The following is a 21,754-nucleotide window of genomic DNA, read 5'->3' on the forward strand; positions in this document are numbered from 1 at the left end:
AGATCTCAGTGAATTACACGAGAGGAATTTTTCTTCAAATGCCATTCAGAGAACTGATGTTGTTTTAGGATGAAATTTGGTCATATTTTCCCCCATGAAACTGTAAACTATGTTAAAAGGCTGTTCCTCTTCCAAGTTTGAACAAGTATCCAGATAAAGGCAATAAAAAACAGCTCAGAATTCCTGCAGAATATCTCATTCTGTCCCTCCACTTTTTTTATGATCAGATCAGACCTGAATTTCAATGAGAGTTCTTCTGAAGAATTTCCACACCTTTGAAAGGTGGAGTAAATTTTGTGGAGTAAAGGTGGAGTAAAATAATTTTGAAAGGCGCTTCATCTTCTCATTAGTTTTTAAGCCTGGAACTGACGTATAATCAAGTTCAAAAGCCAAAGTGAGCACCAGAAATCTATGTAAGAGAAATGAGTTTGAAAGGGTTATGAAATTAACTTTTTGTTAGTAGAACATGATACACTCATGGGAAGTTGGTTTTTTTTTTTTTTAATGAGAAAAAAATGTAACTTTAATTTACTATGTGAATGACACTATTAAGAAGATACTAGCTAAGTTTTTAAAAGCTGCATATTTAAAGCCTTGAGTTTAAATTCAACATCACTACCTAAATAGTTTCAAGCAAACGTAAAATACTTCTAATGCAGAAGCCTTTTTAGTGACAGTGCGCAATTTCAGAGTAGGATCTTGTCTCATAAGAGAAGACAAACCATTTTTCTTTGTGATTTCACATGGGTCTGCAGTTGTTCAAACCATCAGTGTCAGCGGCTACCTTATACCCTAGCTCACATTTCGAAGGTGGTTGTCTCCCCATATTCAAAATTCCACTGAGATACTCTCTAAGAAAGAATAGAATTTTATCTGCATCTATATAATGCCAGTATGATTCTGTGTAAAATGAAATTATTCCTTACTTGCAGATTGCCTTTAAAAGAGAGCCTCCTGGCAACTTTTGATTATTAAAATAGATAGTAGACATTCACATTTTAAATAGCTGCTTACTGACCTAGTTATCTTCCCAATGGAGGATGCAAATAATTCGCAATACCAAAATATTTTCAGATCCTTCCAAAGAACTTTTACACAGAGATTGTTTTCTCTTTAGGTAAAGGAGATTAATGGAAAAATAGAGATTAGATGACCTGTTCAAGGTCATGCAGTGAGTCAAGTGGAACTTTTTCTCCTGCTGCATATTTGTAATGCCAATTCATAGCTGTACTAAATATGTTTCACATCCAACTCAGTTAAGTGTGCTCTAAGATTAACTCGCTACACAACCTTGTAAAAATCTACATTCTTCTCATTTCACTGGGTCAATGTGATTTAAAACTAGGAATGAATTAATACAATTAATTACAGATATTCCTAAAAACCAACAAGAAGGATGTGTGTATAGTAACAAAATGACCAGTGATTTCTAATCATGTTCTTGTTGTTTTCAGAGTGCCTGTAAAGATGACAACGAAAGCACCAACATTTACGCAGCCGTTACAAAGTGTTGTGGCACTGGAGGGTAGTGCTGCAACCTTTGAGGCTCATATTAGTGGTAAGGTTTTGATTTATTCTTGCAAGATTAATTTTTGTTGTTATTGGTAACATTTATGCTGTGGAAAACAAATGAAAACACTTTGCATAGCTCATAATCTGAATGGATAATGTTGAGAGCTGAATGTGCAGAATGACCAGAATTCAAGCAGTGGTGGTCAACGCTGTGAGGTGCTGTCAGGTTTTCACAAACATTCTGCATAAAGTTAAGATGGCTCCGAGGAAATAGCCAGTCATCCTGCCAGTGAGATTTGTGTTAAGTTCTCATGTATGTTACAATCATCAAAAATAGGGAAAACAGCATAAAGAATGGTATCTAGATAAAAATGCATACTGTGCTAATTAGAGACCCTCATATCAATGCAGAAAGGGTAATCTTTTTTGGATGATAACGAGCTGGAATGAGGAGCACAGGCACAAAAGCAAAGCCAGATTTTCATTGATGTGATGCTAACCCTTTTATTTTTCTGGCTAAGCTGCATTTCTCTCTGTGTGTCCTTGAGTTTACTTAATCTCTGCCAGAACTCCAAAATTAAAATCATGACATATAGGTGTATGTTGTCCATCTGGTTAGCCAGATAGTAGAAGCATATGGTTATCATGATTGTAATACAAGGCTGGATGAATAGAACTTCACAGTTGTTGCTGAAATTTAAAGATGTCACCACATTTTAAAGGATATTTCATTTTGCCATTCTACTCACAAAATACCCTAAAATGTAGAAAAAACCCAAGACCCTCAACATGTAAACCCTGAGACCAGGTTTCATAGAACCAATACCCTGTTCTAAGCGTGTCTCTGACCTCAGCAGTGACTAAGGAGAAATGGCACATGTTCTTGCTGAGGGAATTATACCGTCTTAGAGGCATTAACAATATGATAAGCCACATACCATAAAAAATTCTTCTGAGTCTAGAACTACCCAGATGCTCTGTGACAGGTGCGAACACATGATCTGTCCATCTATAAAGCGCTGACATCTGCGGTCCACTGTGGTTCATCACTTGGACATTTTGGTGAGCTCTAGTTCACAGAAGACATTTGAACACCTCTATTTCTGTAGACTACATCCATAATAATTTTTTCTTGCCATATTCTTCTATTTGGTTCTCTCTTCTTCAGTTAATTGCCTTGTTGTCTATGCATTTCAATTTTCAGTTGAAAATTTAATTTCAAACAAATTCACTGACCCTTACAGAGAGATATTTGCAATCAAACTTAATAAGATTGCTAGTGCTACTTCTCAACGTGTGATTTCAACTCATTTCATTTATGTGAATACTAATAAGTTCTTAGGAAGGGAACTTGATTTCCTACTTTAAGGTTTTTTTACCTGTTTAAAATTATGGTAAATATGGTATAGTTTAGTACCAAGTCTTATGTGAGAATATTTCTTGTCAGCTTTTATTCACCTCATATTGTAAGACTCTTTATCTTTCCTACACCACAGAAATCCACCAAGACTGACAGATATGACAGTGTTTTAGTTTTTCCAATAGATAAAAAAGTGAAAGCTTTATTTCTTGATCTAACTGCATAAATAATGGACTACCAAGCTTTATTTCTGCTATATAGTTTGGTTTTTTCCATAACTCATTAATGGTTTTGAAATTGAAACTCAAGCTTTCTGTTTATGTCTGATAACGTTGCCCTTTATATACAAGTATTAATACAGAGCTGCCATTTGAACGTGAAGAGTTTACTTTATGTAGGGGTACCGACATGGTCTCAGCAACCACTTGTGATGCAATTTTGCAGTCTGTAACTGGAAAAAAATGAACTATATTGTGTCAGATTGTGTATCAAGTGACATGATGTGAAGCTCTGATAGTTGATAAAAATACCCAATATCTCCCCGTACACTCGGAAAACTCAGATCATTTAATAACCATGATTCAAAAACAGTAAATTCTAGAGCAGGTGGTAAATAATCAAGTGGTAGCCCTAGTGGGTGAGCAATGACTGAGAGGACATGAGATAGCACATCACTGTCTATAAGGTTTGCAGTGCTGCTGGTGTTAGAACTGTGCCCATCTTTATGTTTCCACGTAAGTGAATTTTTGATGTATTACCCGATGCAAGCCAGATTTTACACTCTACATATTGTTGAAAGAATCATAGATTTTGCATAGATTGGCAGGTCCCAACATTTACATTATTGCCAGGACAATTTAGTAGAATTCAATTTCTTAAACACTAACTTGCGGAAACTTTAGATTCATGTTCTTCTTTTTGTCAATTAACTCAAAAAATTTGAGTAATTTTCAAATGAAAAATAATTTTTCAGTAGTTAGAATTTAAGTCATGTATAAAAGTAAATCTCTCATTAATAGTGATAATCTGAAGACTGTGTAATTTGGTCCCTAGCTTTATGGGACGGTACTTGTGTTCAGATTATTCGAATGACTTCTAACTTCAAATCTCTTGAACACAATAGTTTGAGATGTCCAAATAGCCTCTTTTTTCTTTTTTAATGTATGCCCTGTTCAACCTAGTGCACCAATCTGTGTTCAGTAATCATCATATGACACTGGACAAAGAAAATAAATGATGCTGGCAACATTTCAAGCAATTCACTATCAGCTATGTAATTCTCAGTTGCTTAGCTTAGGATGTCTTGAAAGTGATATGCAGAAATTTAGAACGCATAGCTAGGATCAAATCAGTGAGATCTGCTGGAGAGGCTATGTTTACAGTGATAATGCCCAAATTGTCCTGTACTTGTAGTTCAAAATTGCATTATACTATCCCTATCACAGCTATTTAATAACTTCCATTTTTGAAATTAGCAATGCTTAAGTCTACTTTTACCTTTTAGACTTCTAAACTCTTTTAATACTAACCTAATTCTCTCAGTGTTTGTATTCTACATATGTACTTAGTTTTTCAGCTGTGAGTAAAACCTGAAACTTTTCTAACCATCTGGTGTGACTACAAACATTGAGTAAAAGCTTCCAAATACATATCTCAGCTTCTCTTTCATTTTATTCTCAAGCAGTCATTATCCTGACACATTAAAACCCAAAATAATACATTTATAAGAGGATTTATCCATAAAGGAATCTAAGTTCTGTGGTCCTAGAGATTTCCAAACAACGGAGAGTGGAAATGGGAGAATTAGAGCAGCAGTAATAATTGCAGTCTTTCATTCCTGACTCAATTTGTAGTGTTTTCACTTAAGCGAAGAAGTCTATGAAGTAAATATGCCCAGATTTTAATTTTGGAGAACTGATGTTCCAGATCAAGAAAAGATTTTGCTCTGGAACTGTCTGTTTAAAGTAGCTGCTCCCCTTGAGAAGCTCATTAAAAATAAATAAAATTGCTAGTTTATCAAAAGTGTTTTGGTTTCTCAATAAAGTTACTAAGTTGAATACTGGGAAGAGAGTTTCCATCAGGAACATAAGATCACCACTTCAAGCTGAGAAGAACCAAATGCAGACGTAGGTGGAGCTCTTCTGACCAAAAGAATCATGTTTTTGAGCTTGACAACAAAATACAGTTATATTTGAACTACAATAGATCAGCTGATTGTAATAGCTGACTGGAGAATCTAATTTATTTTGTCTCTTATTAAATTGGATAATTTTGCTAGCAATAAACATTACTACTTAGACACTAGCAAATAATCATCTTGCATCAGTTGCAACAATCATCTTGCATCAGTTCATCCTCATAATTTTCATATATGCTGCCAAACAGTACAATCCATTCTTTATTCAAGCAATTTCCTAAGTGCAGTTGCTACTGTGCTTATACTATTGTTCTTTAAACTACCATGTTTTAAACTCACTTCTAACAAGGAGTTCTTTTATCACTATGTTACTGGAAATATAATCATAAGTCTGGGCCCATGACAATATTTTCCAGTTTAGGCATGTATACATGATCAAGTTCAAGGGCTTCTCTGAAAGTACAGCTTCCTATTTTATTCTGTTGTCTATAGATGTCAGAGGCAGATTGTGGTGGTATGGCAGTAGACGTTGAACATTTTCATCACTGTTCTGTTACATTTTGTTGCCATGTGATAGATGGCAGCAGAGGGACAGACTGAGAAAATGGCATCTGACCTGGAAGTGCGTATCAAGCAAAAATCATTTTGTCTTTTGTTTTCTCTAGGTTTCCCAGTTCCTGAGGTGAGCTGGTATCGGGATGGCCAGGTTCTCTCTGCTGCAACTCTGCCCGGAGTGCAGATCTCGTTTAGTGATGGCCGCGCTAAACTAGTGATCCCCTCCGTGACAGAAGCAAACAGTGGAAGATATACCATACAAGCCACCAATGGATCTGGGCAAGCAACTAGTACTGCTGAGCTACTTGTTACAGGTACCTGGTGACTCAATAAAAGTGTTTCTCTCTAGTAATAATGTGAGAAAAGAGCAATAGCAGAAGTGTTACAGGTGTTGAAAAGGTTTAAATTTATAGTACGTGATGAACAAAGAAATGAATAATAATAATGAATATTCTCATATAAGATGAAGTCTAGGCTGCTTTATATTCACAAATAATTACTAGTAACATGCTTCACACTTTAACATATAATCTTCATTTCATAAACTTTTATTCACAGTTACAAATTTCTGGCCTATCTCTGTACATACTGCTACTTGTCTGATCTGTCACACTGGCTGCAGTCAAACCAGTCATTAAAGAAGGATGGAGTTCTGCAGAAAGGAAATCTCAATGATGTTTAGCTCGATAACTCATTTAGAGTTAGTGTTAGAGAAAATATCTAGTTCTAACAGTTCTGTTTAACAATTCTTCTTATTACTTTTCTACTTTTCAATAAAATTGCAGCTGGAACTGCACCACCAAACTTTTCACAACGACTACAGAGCATGACTGCAAGGCAGGGAAGTCAAGTTCGACTTGATGTGAGAGTGACTGGAATCCCTACACCTGTGGTGAAGTTTTATCGGGATGGAGTAGAAATCCAAAGCTCCCCCGATTTTCAAATTTTACAAGAAGGAGACCTTTACAGCCTAATAATTGCAGAAGCATATCCTGAAGACTCCGGCACTTATTCAGTAAATGCCACAAATAATGTGGGACGTGCTACTTCAACAGCTGAACTGCTGATTCAAGGTAATGGAGCTAGATTTACAAGCCATGAACATAAGACTATGCACTGTTGTAAAGATACAATATTTATACAACTACATCATAGTTATATTAGTGGTATTTTGACTCTTAAAAGAGTTATTAACTTCCTCTGAAAAATCATTCTCTCCGGTGGAATTTGTCAAAGGTTTTGTCTGAAATTTTAAAAAGACCCATGATTCACCACAAGTCTTTTTTAAACTGAGTATACAGTAGACAGAAACAAGTGTGGAATGGTTTCTGTTATTCTTAATTTGTTCGGTATTTCGTAAGGTTATATTTGTAAGCTGACTTTGGTAACATATGTATATGGGACTATGTAACTGTATGTGGTCTTGTAAGTTAGCTTGGTAAGAATGAAGACTGCTTAGCAGAGAACTGTAGCAGTAAATCATTCTACCCAAAGAAGTTTCTACTGGGTTTTACCTCGGTCAGACTTCCAGATCGTATGTTTAGTCATTGGGGATCCAGGACTTGATTCTCCAATCAAAAATAAATGTGTTTATATTTATTTATTAATTCTCTTCTAATAACATAGTAATGCAGAAAAGATAAACGTTATTTCAACTGTTTTCATAATTATTTGTGTACAGATGTTGCAGGAAAATCATTTGCTGCTTCACTCTTTCTCTGTTGTTTATATACACTTGTATATAGATTGAGTACTCATTTATGTCTGCAACTGCATGTTTATTGGCATATTCTCCTGACTATATTTTCTCTTTCAAAAGGTGAAGAAGAAGCCGTTCCTGCTAAAAAGACAAAAACAATTGTTTCGACTGCTCAGATTTCACAAACAAGACAAGCCAGAATTGAAAAGGTATAAATTTCAGAAACAAGTAATATAAAACTTCAGTGGGGATGATTAAGTGTACAGTATCTCAGATTTGTTTTCTTGGTTTCATTGCAGAAGATTGAAGCCCACTTTGATGCCAGATCACTTACAAGTGTTGAAATGGTCATAGAAGGTGCAACAGCCCAACAGCTCCCACACAAAGCACCTCCACGAATGCCTCCTAGACCTACATCAAAATCACCAACTCCACCAGTAATTACTGCAAAAGCTCAAATGGCACGACAGCAGTCACCATCACCTGTAAGACAATCACCATCACCTGTAAGACATGTCAGAGCACCAACACCCTCACCAGTAAGGTAAACATCTTTCAAACAGTATCACTCTTTCAATATACAGCTTTAATACTGCAGAATGAGACTATAGTATAAAATGAAAGAATGCACTGACTTGGTACCACAAATTTATTCTGATTCTGAAATGTAGTGTACTATATTTGCCACTGCTGAAAAAGAAGTGTGTGATTCTCGTCTGTAAATTTTCTGTCCCATATGGAAGAAAATCCTTTACACAATGAATCCCATTTGATTGTTTTATATACAATCAAAATAGCACTCAAAGCTCCAAGTGCATGATGAAACAGAAAAAAACAACAGAGCAGTTCCCCCTTTATGAATATTTTATACAAACAGAGAAAAGAAAAATGACTTTGATGGGTGGCAAACAGAATGGAAGACTATTTGAAAATGGTGAACACAGGTTAGTCATAGAATCACAGAATGGCTTAGGTAGCCAAGGAATCTTACTGCTCACCCAGTTCAAATTCCCTGCTGCCGGCAGAATTGCTAACCATCCAGTCAGATTGCCCAGGTTCCCATCAAACCTGGCCTTGAACTCCTCCAGGAATGGTTCTTCCATGATTTCTCTGGCCTGCCTGTACCAGTGTGTCACCACCCATGTTCTATGTATGTGCTTGTTATGACTGCAAATCGTATGTAAAGGATTTTGAGAGGGAAAGTGAGTAATTTGAAGAGCAGGACCTGTGGACTGGAAGATCGTGATAGTTTCATGACAGACAGGGAAAGAGGCAATAGTTTTGTAAGTTTTTCTTACAAACTATTTTTTAATAGTTAACTATTTTTTAATAGTTTTTCCTGTGGTCCCAGCATTCTGAAGCACAAGCATTAGGGAAGCAACGTGTTCAAGCTCTGCAAAGCCTCAACTAAATTGCCATTACTAGATGTGCTGATGAGTTTTGGCTACTGACGGTAATTAACAGCGCAGACAGAAATGAATTGGTAGTAATTAGCGATATCAAGGTGAAAGAGTAACTCAGTAGTGCCATCTTGAGTGTACATGGAACTAGAAGTCTCATTCTCCTGTGCTAGTCAAACCATTTTTAGGTCTGCATTATGTCAGAAAAATAAATCTTAAAGTTAATGTGATGCTGCTGCCACCTATTGCTGCAGTGGTGCAGTATTCATGACCATTATCTGAGAAATGCAACATAACATAATTCCTTGCAAAAGTAGAAAAAAGTTAGAAAGCCTATGTAAGTATATTGAAAAATGCCTTTTGTATCATTATTGGGAGAATGAAGACAGAGGAATTGGAGACTAATTATATATTTTTGTATTTAAATGTATGTACTTGTGTGAAATGCACTTTTACATTTACCTTTATTTCAATTTGGGAATCTGAGCTATAGGTTACACAGATGAGTATGAAAACAAACAAAGCACACAAAAAAATTTAAGGCGTATACTAAAGTAGATAAATGTAACTTTCAAATAGAACACCTAACAAGCCTTTCAAAACGTATCTTCAGGGCTTAGTAGTTCTTCCAAAGGGGGAAAGAATTCAAGTTCAGGCCAATGTTCTTTATAGTATAGTCATGACACTACATGAATTCTATATATATTTTCATTAGGTCCGTTTCTCCTGCTGGAAGAATCTCTACCTCTCCTATTCGACCAGTGAAATCTCCATCACCAATCCGTAAAGCACAGGTAGTGACACCTGGGGCTGAAGTCCTTCCTCCTTGGAGGCAGGAAGGATATTCTGCAACCGCTGAAGCCCAGATGAAGGAAACCAGATTATCCACAAGTGGTACTGAAATAACAACTGAAGAAAGATGGGAAGGGAGATACGGGCTGCAAGAACAAGTTACTATTAGTGGTGCCGCTGCTGGTGAGGTTGCAGCTGCTGCTAAAGAGGTAAAGTCTATTTTTGGAAAGAATACTGTTTTTGCTCTGTCTGTGGATGTACTACTGCTGAATAGATGAGCTAAATGTTGTAAAGACTTGCGTGTAACTTTAGTTGAAAGAGTTCTGCAAATGTTTAAATGCTGGACTGCAACATTCTGTCTGTGTACTTGTTTTGTGCTTCTTCTGTGTGTATGCATAATACGAAAAAATGTTTTTTGATGTGACTAATGTAGGTGAGAAGGGACAGTGAAAAAACAGCAGCTGTTGCTACGGTTGTTGCTGCTGTGGATCAAGCCATGGTGAGAGAACCAGCTCCAAGTGTTGTAGAGCAAGCTGCTAAAAGGACAGCAATGACTGCAGTCCATGTTCAGCCTGTTCAGGAGCAGGTAGAAGTAGAGCACAGACATTCTTTAATTTCCCCTTTATCTCTTCATCCTACATGCAAGCAAGGCTTGATTTAATGTGAGGAATTAACAAACCGTTCACCACAAAAGCATGCATAACTCATACAGAACATCTTCCCTTTAAAGGAATGCTTGTGGATTACTTACGCCACCACTTCTCTTCATAGTGGGATTGAACTAATTATTCTTAAACTTTTTCCAAGTTTAAGAATGCTGTCTATGAAAGTGTTCCTAAATTCTCCCGTGTCAGTTACTTTCTAACATTTTTCTTACACTGATGAACTTTTCCATCTAATACCTCGTTTATACTTTCCCCACAAGGGATAAAATAACTCTTCTGGAATGTTTTCCCTTGATTTGCATTCCTTTCTTATTTTCCCTTCTTCTCTTTTCATGATTTGTTAAACTGAATTTTAAGGCTTTGGTCTTTTGTTTGTCTGTTACTATAAAAATCAGATGAGAAAGGAGGCAACGGTACTAGTTACCAGTGATAAAGCTACAAAACAAACAGTAATATCAAGAACTAGAGAAGGAATTGTTACTTCACAAGAACAAAGGCACATCTCTCGTGAAAAGGTGAATACAGATGTTACCCGTAATTTTCATACCCTATCTTGTTTTTTAAAAAAATCAAACGTATGATGGACAACCTATGAAAAATATGAACGACATCTGGAAAAAAAACTATCTTCTCATTTGATACCCTGTTCACTCTTCCAGTTTACATTGCTATCATTCTCCTACCCCTCCTTGGTGATGTCTTCTTTTTTAAATTTCGTTTCCACAGTTAGTATTTAAGGATGTGATATCTAAAATTCTGAAAATTTAACTTAGAAAAACCCCATTGTTTACTTGTTTCATGCTGGTTTACATTTTAGAAGTGACATAAGAAATATCTCTTAGTTTTGTTTTGTTTTTTTTTTTCTTTTTTTTAATACTTTATTTCTAAGCTTGCTATTTGCAGCCTGCTTTGTTTGTTGGAAGCACTGTGGGTGAGAACAAGTGGGAAAAACTCACTCTGCATTGAAAGCCATTTTGAAAATACCAGGAGGTGTCTGAGATACAGGTTATTTTAGAATGTGTTTTGTAAGATTAATTTGATTTAATGGAAGACCAACTTTTGTAGATAAATGTTACATTTAAATACCTATATACTAGAATGTCTAAGAAAGAAGCTGTAACTTAGAGTACTGAGAAACAGAAATCCACCTGAGCAGAAAATCACATGTTCATGAGAACTTCCTGGCAAAATGAAATTTACCTAAAACGTAGTTTTAGTATCCTTCACTTTTCTAAACTCATTATGACGCAGAACAGTTTTTCTCAGACTCCATTTCTTTTATTATTACTGCTTTTCAGTAGCAAAGCAAACATTTTTCCAGTGTTTTATTTTAATGCTAAATGTATAGAAACAGTGTTTATGTTGTTAGCTTTCATGCTAGATGATTTTGAAAATCAGATTTTGATGTTTTGCATCCATTTTGCTTGTATTCTCTTTCCCAAACTTACAGAAAATCACATTCCTTATATTTTGAACAATACATAATTTAAACTTCCTTGTTTGTAAACATTCAGGTAAGAAAAGAACCAGAGAAAACTCCAGTACCTACAGTAATAATTGCCACAGACAAAGCCAAAGAACAAGAGAGAATATCAACAGCTAGAGAAGAAATATCAGCCCGACATGAGCAAGTACATGTTTCTCATGAACAAGTGAGTAAATCTGATATAGATATTTAACTCATTTTTATACTCTAATAACCTTATAAATACTTCATTCTTCATCACGTGTCCTCTGCTTCTTCCCTTTGCATTTTTATGAAGATGAGATTATAAAATCAAAATTTTATAAAGTGACTTATTCCTGACATCGGTCCAGGATTGGAGGTACAAATCTGCTGAATTCATAGTGGATCTGTCTACAGGGAAATAATGTAGCCTCCTTTCCTGTGGTTTCTATAAGCATTATGGCTTTTGTTGCTAGCATTCTCAGAATTTAATCTGATGATTTACTACCTTTGCTTTTCATCTGGAGGTAGATTTATGAAGATAAATTGTGAAGGTAATTATCAGCATACAATAATATTTATATCTGGAGCTTGATTTAATGAAGCTCATATTTACATGAAAACTGAATGCATCGGACAGATCAAATTCTGGAATCATTTTTCCTTGAATTAATGGAATAGTTTCATCAACTGATGGAAGTAAATTGAATCAGTAACTCACGTTTTTAAATCTACTGTCTCTACAAAACAGCACTGATATGTTTCAATTAACTCAGAAGCGGACAGATTCTTTAATTCACGTATAGTTTAATGCAATGTATGGACTTTGAATGGACTTGGTTCAGCTAGCATATAAGATAGGCTACCGCTTGATCTGTACAGAGGAGTTATCTCATTTCAGAGGTGGTGTTTTTCTCTTACTGATATATAATCTGAAATCCTGACCTGCTTTCCTGAAAAATTTTGGTGACAGATGTAATTGATTGCTATTATTTTTCTTCACTATAAAACTAGATAAGAAGGGAAGATGTGAAACCCTCTGTACCAAAGGTGGTGATTACCACTGATAAACCTAAAGCTCCAGTCTTAATATCAAAAAGTAAAGAAGGAATTGCAACCAAACAAGAACGTGTGAGCATAAGCCATGAAAAGGTGATTGGCACTGTAATGGCCATGTTTGTCTTGTTATCCTCTATTCTTAGCAAAACTTTTGTTTCCCTGAGCAAATACTAATAGTACATTCCCGGGTCATTTCTTTCTAAGATTGATTTCACTTACAAACCTCATTACAAACTCTCATTAATTAGACTGTGTTACACCACCCTGTCTTTCTCTCCTAATTGTTTTCATTAATGAGATGCCCATAGTTTTGGACTGACTTTTGGAATGGACTGTCTGACTCCTGAAATGCATTTTAACTTTTTAAAAAAGTATTACTTTTACTTAAATAGGTATTAAGGTGTAACAATACTTACACGTAATAGAGAGCTGTCTGCAGTGCACGAGGATGTAACCCTTTAATTCTCCTCCTGTGTTCCCATCCAATGTATTTTCCCATTGTTCAAATATTTTTCAAGACCATATGTAACTGAAACTTTTATTTCTGCTATAACAATTAGATTAAAAAGGAAGCTAAGAAAACTACTGTAGTTCCGAAAATAATTGCACCAGTCACAGTGTCCAGAACTAGAGAAGAAATTACAGCCAAGCAAGAAAAAATGCATCTAGCTTATGATCAGGTGAATACTGCTGTGGCAGATGTGAAATGCACTGTTACAACTTACCTTCTCTGAAAACCTCACCTTTTAAGAGCTATTTGAGTATAATAGGATGCATTTAAATTATTTCCTGATATTATGCCTGTTAAGTGGAATGATTTTCTAATAATAGATTCAATGTGAATGAATTATTAACTTTCTAGTGATACCAAGATTTTTGTCCCACCCTAACAGAAAGTGCCACTTTTCAGACTAAGATCAGATGTCTCTGTGAAAATTTACTCTCTAACAATGACTTTCTAATAGTCTTTACTTGATCAAATTGTTTCAAATTCAGTGAAATTTCTGAATCTGCAGTGCTCTTTTCTACAAGCTCAGTCCTTGCAATTTTACCGTTATCAGACAAAACAGCATCTGTAAATTAAGCGTTGGATTGTATTGCTCTTCATGACACACAAACTTTACCATCAGTACACTTCTATCCAGTTTGTTATTTCTGGCAACTAAATACATGTTGATTCTGCTTTGTTCTAGTAGGATTTACCACAGTAGAAAAGTTTTTCCAGCATAGTATAGCATAGGATCTCTTATCTGCAGATGAGAATTGCCAAAACCCTTTGCTTAAAATTAATAGGCTTTGTTAGAAACAGTAAAATATCCATTTATACAATGCTGTTATAAAATATGATTTAAAGATTCTAACATTCAAATCTGACTCAAAGGAGTCAGGGTGCAAGGAGATTAAAATTAATTGTTAGAAGGCATAAACTGAGGGCCAAATTCAAGCTAGTATAAGGAATGATTTTGAAATTTGCAGCAAACAGAACTGAGGTTCCTGTAACCTAAACACTACTTCGCCTTGCTTGTATTAATTTATTTTAAGACAGTAGGTTTTTTTCTTATCTATAAGGTGTACATTTCATATGCTGTGTTGCTATGGAGTACACCCAGATATGACAGTAAATAGTAAACATCCCATTGTCTACTGTTGACTGACTCAGCAGAAGTTTGGGTTTTGATATCATTGATGACATTGAAGCTGACATTATTTATCAACTGTTAGGAAAAGAGAGGAGAATAAAAGAGTTCTTGATACAAACATATTATTTCCAGTTTCTCTGAAAGCCAAGTTTTCCTTCTTTAGTAAAGACATTTAAAATAGATTAGCTTTGGAGTTTACAGATATGCATATGGTAATTTTATTATGTGAATGTATTCCTTAGTAAATACACTTTTGTCAAATGTCAGACACATTCCACACATTTTTAGTAGCACTTAGATTTTATATGGAGTTGATGAGCAGATTGACTTTAAAATTGTGTACATTTATATAGCTGTTGTACTCAGAGACAAGTAGTAATAAATTCATCCATAAAGTATTAAAAGTGGACTTGGATAGAAATAATGACATGTATAAAGCAATCAAGTATAGTTATAGTCTGAATATGTGTAGGTAAAGCTTGAAAATGAGTCTATATTTGAATCTACTGACTCTGAAGTGCATTTGTGAGTGAACACATTTAAAGTTTATTACTTTTGCTTATCTGTGTTTGGAATGCACCATCTCTTTATCTTGAATAATTTTTACTGAGCAATATGTTTATAAGCATTTGCCAGAAAAGGAAGCCTTTAGTACACAGTGATGAGCGTTTGTACAAACTTTGCCTGTATTATCCGTAGATTGAAGCTGGAAAAAGGGCTGAAGCTGTAGCTACAGTTGTTGCAGCCGTTGATCAGGCGCGTGTTAGATCACCTTGGGAGACAGAGCAAGTAGATGAAACTCATGTCAAGCACAAAACTTTGGAATATGGCTATAAAGAGCATGCTGTAAAAGACCATGAGGCACAAGCAGAACACCATGTTGCTACTAAAGAAGTTAAAACGGTCTACATTCCTCCTGAGAAACATATTCCAGCTGCTGAAAAGAAGGAAGTTCATGTATCAACAGAGGTTAGACTCGCTTCCATTCCATCATTTTCAAAAAACTATGTCTCAATGAGATCTTTTTCAGCTTAGAGAACAGCATCACATTCTCAACAATCTTTTCATTGCCTCATGTAGATTAAAAGAGAAACAGAAGCCAAGATTGAGAAGACAATCCACATAGAACACCCGCGACCCCGCACAGCAAGTCCTCACTTCACTGTCTCCAAAATTGCTGTTCCCAAACCAGATCATACGTATGAGGTAAGAAGTAAAAACGGTGTATGTAAGGAGAATATTGTGTTCTAATAACCCACACCATTTTGCTTTTTCTTCCAGTCTGGTATGGTACTTTCTCCAGGTGAAAGGTTTTATGCTCTCTAAAGTTGTTTTCATCATCTTGTTTGACTAATAAATAGTAACACTGTAAACACACACGACCTGCTAAAATGTGACCTGTAATTATTACTCATTTAAGCAAGATTAGAATCTATTTAAGGAGGCAGCCTCAATACTTTGTTAGACAGTGTAATCAGAAACCCTTTCCATACAATTCACATTTTTTATAAAGCAGAAGTGTCACTCATGAAGGTTATTATTTGCATCACTTCACTCACACATTAATAGCAGTGCCTCCTTCCTTCATTGCAGATTGCTTCATATAAAGCTAACTTTTGAAAACTGGACTGTGCAATATGACATTATCCATTTTTAGTATTATTCTTTCCATTCTTCTGACTCTTTCAAATAGTATTAAAATTTACACTTAATTAATATTCTCCTTCAAGCGCTATTTTTCTCTTTATCTGGACTTTAAAAGTGAGAAGATTTTTTTGCAAGTATAATTAAACTGTATAAACTTACCTAAAAATTTATATTTATAGATTTTTTCCATGTTTATGCATGCAAACTTATTACAACTGCAAGAACGTTTTGAAAACCCTTTGGGTATCTTAATGACTGTTATTGAAATAATTAGTGGTATGGTTTATTGCAACATCTACTAGATTGTAAAAATAGAAAGTTAACATCTTAAGTGAGTAAACTTAGAGGACATTTCAGAAGTTTCACATATGATCTTATTGTTAAAGTTCTACATTAAAAACTAATAAAAGGATTTTGTGTTTCTAGTATTCTACTATTACAATCTAAAACTAGAAGACAATTTTGTATATGTAGCCTTTGCGGTGTCAACAAAGTAACTTGGGAAGCAAGTGATGGGTATGCAGTCTGCTTGAGAAATATACTATGCCTTCTCTGACAACAGGAGAATTACAGAGCTGTAACCCTTTATCTTCTTTTCCATAGGTTTCAATAGCAGGATCTGCCATGGCTACTCTGGAAAAGGAGTTATCTGCTACTTCTGCTGCGCAAAAGATTACCAAGCCTGTGAAACCACCTCAGCTAAAGCCGCATGAAGTCAAGATAAAACCAGAGTCAGCTCCTCCACAGTTTCCCTTCACAGAGGTCGCTGAGACCTATAAAACTCATTATGATGTTGAGACGAAAAAAGAGGTGGATGTAAGCATTAAAAGTGAAGCAGTGCGGGAGGATCACCTGCTGTTGCGGAAAGAGAGTGAAGCAAAGGTACGTCATTAAGCAAATTTCAGTCACTCTAACTGACTTTCACCTTAAAATTCTAGTTGGTTATTATCTCCTCCTTCCAGTTTTTTCCCTTCTAAAGCATTTGCCTGACTTTTATCTCTACTGTTTTGCACAAATTCTTCCAAGGATTTAATGTTTATCTAAGGCAAAAAAAGATTTCTCCTTACCTAATTCTGCTGTTTTCATCCTTTGCCTGTGAGATGTTTATTAATCATGCTTTTGAACAATCTAGGTGACAGAAACTGCCAGAGTTCCTGTGCCTGCAGAAATTCCTGTGACTCCACCCACCTTAGTCTGGGTAAGTTTTATGTATATTAAGGTTGTTACACAGTGTTTTCATGCATTTTGTATTCTGATTTTTTTATCTTTGAAATCTTGACCATGAAAATTTGGTTTTATGTAATAATACACTTCATCCCATATACAAACTACTCTGTCAAGCATGTCTGTTGTGAAGATGAGAGTTCACAGTCATTTAACATAAAGTCATTTCATATTTTTCACTGAAAAGATCACTCTCCTTTATTTACATAAACATCATGCTGCAAGTTCTTCTTAATTTTCAGAGATCCCAAATCTAGTTTCAAATACTTCCCTTGGAAAATGCCTTGTTTTTCATGGATACTATTGAATAAGACACTGTTTTGAAATAGTCATTAGATTTCCAAGATATTATAGTTATTAAAATAATATAATCATAAAATCATTAAGGTCGGAAAAGACTGCTAAGATCATCTAGTCCAACTGTGTCAACCCATCAGCACCGTGCCCACTAACCCACGTTCCCAAGTGTCACATCTGCTCTCTTTGTCAATACCTCCGGGGACATTGACTCCACCTCCCTGGGCAGCCTGTTCTTATGCCTTATCAGTCTTTCCAAGAGAAGGTTTTTCCTAATATCCGATCTAAAATATCTGTTTAGTAGTGAAAATATATAATGACTGTGATTTTTCTTTTTCCTTTTTTTGTCATACAGGGTCTCAAAAATAAGACTGTGACTGAAGGTGAGTCTGTCACTCTGGAGTGCCATATCTCTGGTCACCCTCAGCCTACTGTGACGTGGTACAGGGAAGACTACAAGATAGAGAGCTCAATGGACTTCCAGATCACTTTCAAAGCAGGACTTGCTCGCCTTGTGATTCGTGAAGCCTTTGCAGAAGACAGTGGAAGATTTACCTGCACTGCTACCAATAAGGCTGGGAGTGTCAGCACATCTTGCCACTTGCATGTGAAGGGTAAGTATACCTATCACTGAAGGGAGGTTATCATTTTATTAACTGCGTGTTACTTATAGTGGAACTTTGAGATTTTGTCAGCTGTCAAGTCAAACATATTCCTGGAATTACACTCTAAGGCTGTACGGAGGCAGGAATGCAAGAATGTATGTTTAAAAAAAAAAAAAAAAAGCCCATTATGAGCTGACAGCTCCCTCAGTGCAAGTACCTGGTCCTCTGAGAAATGCTACTTAACCTTCTCTCACTTTGTTTGCTAAACTCAATGCTTAGTCACTATTCAAAAGTATTATCAAAATTCACTGTATCTTATTTGCCTTTCAGTTTCAGAAGAAACTGAGACTAGAGAAACCATTTCTGAGAAGGTTGTTACAGAAGAGAAAAGGTAAAGTCGCTCCTAAACAGCCCGCTCCTATGGTGGTCATTAGTTTCTTGCATTCTGTTTATGACAGCTTCATCTGACATCTGATGATTCAATCTGCACTGTAATCTTGTTCCAGCTATGTGGAGACAAAGGATGTTGTAATGGAAGATGTCTCTGCCGAGGAAGTATCGGGAGAACCCGTACCTCCTTTCTTCATAAGAAAACCTGTAGTACACAAATTAGTTGAAGGTGGGAGCATTATTTTTGAGTGCCAAGTAGGGGGCAACCCAAAGCCACATGTCCTCTGGAAAAAAGGTGGAGTTCCTCTTACGACTGGCTACAGGTAATTTAATGTGCAAAAAACTAATTAAACATGATTTTAAAGAATGTGTCATTGACAGTAACATAATTTTGATCCCTTATTGCTGCTAAGCCAATTTCTTTCATTCATATAGCATCATTCATTTATGTAAAAATCATAGGATCGTACCTTGTTGTGTGATGCTAGGTCTGCTGAAATTTAAAATATAAGTATTCAGAAGATCGTAAAATGAGAAATGCTATGAATCTTTGAAAACAAATCAGGAAGAAATTTTAAATCTGTTTAATACTGTCTGTGTAGTGTTTGCATTCTTTCTGCAAAAATGTCTGTAGAAAGCAACACGCTTTCCAGTTGAGAAAAAATATACATTTATAGCATGGAATATATCATACTAGAATAAACTATATGCACACGGCATATAGTATTTTGTTTTGTCCAAGTAGATCTCTGATATTTCAGTTCTGTTCTTTGCATCCCATTTCTCTGAGCGTACTGTTACCTTATTATGCTGTTCAGTAGATTCACTGAGTTAAAATTACCTGCAAAAGTTGATATTTTTTTTCTCATGAATGTTAGTTGTGCAACTGATGAGAATCACTACTGAAAGTAAAGTCGTAAAAAAAGGCTGCTTGTACTTCTGTTTTCTATAGATACAAAGTAAGTTATAAACGAGAAACCGGGGAATGCAAACTTGAAATTTCCATGACCTTTGCCGACGATGCCGGAGAATACACTATTGTCATTCGTAACAAATTTGGAGAAGCTTCTGCAACGGTCTCCTTACTAGAAGAAGGTACATTGTAAAGAGAAAAGCACTTTAAATTGTGCTGCGAATTATTAGCAGTTTAGTTTGATCAGTACAAGAAGCATAAAGAGAGCGTGCTAATACCTGCTCTAGCTAGTGGCTCAGTTTCTGCATGCAGAGTATTTGACATAAGGTTCTTGAAGGATATATGCTCTTTGTTGGAATGTGCAGCTATAGAAATGTTAAATATGCATTCATAATAAGTTTTCATCAGACCTTCACAGGGTTATGTGGGCAAAGTTTAATTTATATATTCTATTAAAGGAAAAGAAGCTAGCTTAGGTTAATTTCAGTTGTCCTTATGAAATGCAAAAGAGGTTGAAGGAGACAGAGCTGTCAGGTAGAAAGTACAGTCACTAAAAGTGCTTCCACTTTGAAAACTAGCACACTTGCAAAATAAAACTTTCACCTTTTTAAAAGCTCATCTGAAGGCATTAGTCTTCAGATTTTATTGCTACTTGCATTTTATTGGCTAGACAGACCATCTTCACTTCGGTCAAAACAAAAAACCAACCAACCAAAAAATACAAAAAAACCTCAGTAAAATAAGTTTGTACTTGTTCTCTATTTCAATAGAGTGAAAACTATAAGCACTTATCAAAGTTAATGTGTTTTTAATTCCTAGCTGATTATGAGGCCTACATAAAATCCCAACAAGAAATGATGTACCAAACTCAAGTGACTGCATATGTCCAGGAACCTAAAGTGGCTGAGGTAGCCCCACCTATTTCATATGGTGACTTTGATAAAGAATATGAAAAAGAACAAGCCTTAATTAGGAAGAAAATGGCCAAAGATACGGTGGTGGTCAGAACTTTTGTGGAAGATGAGGTATGTTTGCTGCTTATTTTGTATACTGACAAGCTGTTTAAAATCTTTTTTAATTTTACCAGTGCAAGTCAATTCTTTTTACATTATTTGACACACACAACTCAACTAATGCCACTGCTTTTCTACATAGGAATTCCACATTTCTTCTTTTGAAGAAAGACTTATCAAGGAAATTGAACTCAGAATTATTAAGACAACCTTAGATGAACTCCTCGAGGAAGATGGAGAGGAGATGATGGTTGATATTTCTGAATCTGAAGCAACTGAAGCAGGATTTGATTTAAGATTAAAGAATTACAGAACCTTTGAAGGCACTGGTGTTACTTTCCATTGTAAGACAACTGGATATCCACTGCCAAAGGTACTCCAAACCTGCATGATGTTTGTCTATTTATAAAAAACTTCTCTACTTGAAAACTCCCTTAACATCTCAGTATCAAATTTTTATTTTGCACAGAAAACAGCACATCTATTAGAAACACAATCTGATGATATCGAACTGATTTTTCTTTTGTCCCTTAATGCTGCAGTGTTAGATTGGTTAGTCATTTCACTGATAGATTAGACTTAATCCACCTTAATTCCACCAGTGAAATAGATCTTGCTTCAGAGCATGAGTTAGCATGCACACAGGTATTGAGCACAGTTTAAAAAAATTAAAAGATAAAAATCACTTTGCTCTCCCTCACAATGGACTTTATTTTTATTTCTAGCCCTGTAAAACCAAAACTTATTTTTTATGCTTCTATGAAAACACGTTACTTAAATCTAACATTTTTCCTCAAAATAAGAAAATGTTAACGCCACTACTGGGCTGGAACAATACATCAGCTGAAAAACAGAAGTTTGCAGTTTGTTGTATGTACAGTCTATTCCCAGATGTTTGTCTTCTGGAAAGCTCACTCAGCATTCTTGTTTCTTTCCATGCAGATTGCATGGTACAAAGATGGTAAGCGCATAAGACATGGGGAGCGCTACCACATGGAAGTTCTGCAAGATGGTAGTGCCAGTCTGCGTTTGCCTGTTGTTTTACCTGAAGATGAAGGAATCTACACAGTCTTTGCCAGCAACATGAAAGGAAATGCCATTTGCTCAGCAAAGCTGTATGTTGAGCCCCTTGCACCCACAGCAACTCCAGGTTATATGCCAGGACCAGAAGTTATGAGAAGATACAGGTACGTACACAGTCATATATATTACGTGAGACTTCAATTTCTGCAATGAAACCTGTTCAGACAGTCATTACACAATGGGTAAACAGTTTAGGTTATTGGAGCTTTCATGCCTCTAGAGAAGTTCTAAATGTTGTTCCCATTGCTCGTACTGATTTCTGTGCCAACCTTTTTTCTGATTTGCTTTCTTAATAGGCTATGCAGCTCTCAAGAGT

The 21,754-nt window shown here is 35.7% G+C and overlaps 1 protein-coding gene across 1 annotated transcript in view; it reads left to right on the forward strand.

Moving 5' to 3' along the window:
- Positions 1–1,467: 1,467 nt before the first annotated feature.
- Positions 1,468–21,754, forward strand: part of LOC122162068 (titin-like) — a 236,491-nt gene continuing 216,204 nt past the window's right edge. Inside the window, exons 1-22 of the mRNA XM_042821962.1 lie at positions 1,468–1,558; positions 5,675–5,878; positions 6,350–6,637; positions 7,384–7,472; positions 7,563–7,807; positions 9,379–9,664; positions 9,889–10,041; positions 10,516–10,635; positions 11,635–11,772; positions 12,582–12,719; positions 13,187–13,306; positions 14,966–15,235; positions 15,347–15,472; positions 16,517–16,795; positions 17,046–17,111; positions 17,790–18,048; positions 18,370–18,430; positions 18,546–18,752; positions 19,382–19,524; positions 20,162–20,367; positions 20,498–20,728; positions 21,298–21,542. Of these exons, the coding sequence (XP_042677896.1) occupies positions 1,468–1,558; positions 5,675–5,878; positions 6,350–6,637; positions 7,384–7,472; positions 7,563–7,807; positions 9,379–9,664; positions 9,889–10,041; positions 10,516–10,635; positions 11,635–11,772; positions 12,582–12,719; positions 13,187–13,306; positions 14,966–15,235; positions 15,347–15,472; positions 16,517–16,795; positions 17,046–17,111; positions 17,790–18,048; positions 18,370–18,430; positions 18,546–18,752; positions 19,382–19,524; positions 20,162–20,367; positions 20,498–20,728; positions 21,298–21,542 (3,965 nt within the window). The remainder of the gene's footprint in view (positions 1,559–5,674; positions 5,879–6,349; positions 6,638–7,383; positions 7,473–7,562; positions 7,808–9,378; positions 9,665–9,888; positions 10,042–10,515; positions 10,636–11,634; positions 11,773–12,581; positions 12,720–13,186; positions 13,307–14,965; positions 15,236–15,346; positions 15,473–16,516; positions 16,796–17,045; positions 17,112–17,789; positions 18,049–18,369; positions 18,431–18,545; positions 18,753–19,381; positions 19,525–20,161; positions 20,368–20,497; positions 20,729–21,297; positions 21,543–21,754) is intronic.

The sequence above is a fragment of the Centrocercus urophasianus genome, unplaced genomic scaffold (genome assembly GCF_019232065.1).
Source record: "Centrocercus urophasianus isolate 14NV4802_14NV808 unplaced genomic scaffold, USGS_Curo_1.0 seq_20, whole genome shotgun sequence".
Lineage (NCBI taxonomy): Eukaryota > Metazoa > Chordata > Aves > Galliformes > Phasianidae > Centrocercus > Centrocercus urophasianus.